The sequence below is a fragment of the Parus major genome, unplaced genomic scaffold (assembly GCF_001522545.3).
Source record: "Parus major isolate Abel unplaced genomic scaffold, Parus_major1.1 Scaffold420, whole genome shotgun sequence".
Taxonomy (NCBI): Eukaryota; Metazoa; Chordata; class Aves; order Passeriformes; family Paridae; genus Parus; species Parus major.
Window position 1 is genome coordinate 9174 of NW_015379326.1, and position 701 is coordinate 9874.

Consider the following 701-nt stretch of genomic DNA (forward strand, 5'->3'; position numbering starts at 1 on the left):
GGGAACCCCTGGAATCCCAGATTCTTTGGGAATTCACCTCTGGAGCTCTGGGATTTTTTGGGAACCTCTGGGATTTTTTGGGAACCTCTGGGATTCTTTGGGAACCTCAGGGATTTTTGGGAACCTCAGGAATCCCAGATTCTTTGGGAATTCACCTCGTCAGCTCCGAAGGGTTTGGGTTTGAGGGCAGGAACGTGAACCTCCTCGTAGCCTTTGCGCTGTCTCCGGAATGATCCGTCCGGGAGCTGGCAGCGCTTGTTGGCCATGAAGTGACTGCCCTGGGAGAACACCAAATCCTCCAAATCCAGCACCTGCCTGGGAGCCAGAGCCTGCAAAACATCGGGAAAACGTGGAAAAATCATATAGAGGGGGAGGTGGGAATGGGGAAAAAAAAAACAACAAAAAAATGGGTGAGGTGGGAATGGGAAAACCCAAAAAAACCAAAAAATGGGTGAGGTGGGAATGGGAAAACCCAAAAAAACCAAATAAAGGATAAGATGTGAATGGGAAAATTCAGAAAATGAAATTAAAGGATATGGTGTGAATGGAAAAACCCAAAAAAACCAAAAAATGGGTAAGGTGGGAATGGGAAAACCCAAAAAAAACAAATAAAGGATAAGGTGTGAATGGGAAAATGCAGAAAAATAAAATAAAGGATAAGGTGTGAATGGGAAAATGCAGAAAAATAAAATAAAGGATAA

General features: G+C 43.9%; 1 protein-coding gene across 1 annotated transcript in view; it reads right to left on the reverse strand.

The window, feature by feature from the left end:
• The window catches only part of LOC107199057 (U5 small nuclear ribonucleoprotein 200 kDa helicase-like), a gene marked incomplete at its 3' end in the record, with an annotated part of 31568 nt that overhangs the window by 9152 nt on the left and 21715 nt on the right, over window positions 1–701 (reverse strand). Inside the window, 1 exon segment of the mRNA XM_033511662.1 lies at window positions 156–329. Coding sequence (XP_033367553.1) covers window positions 156–329 — 174 coding nt within the window.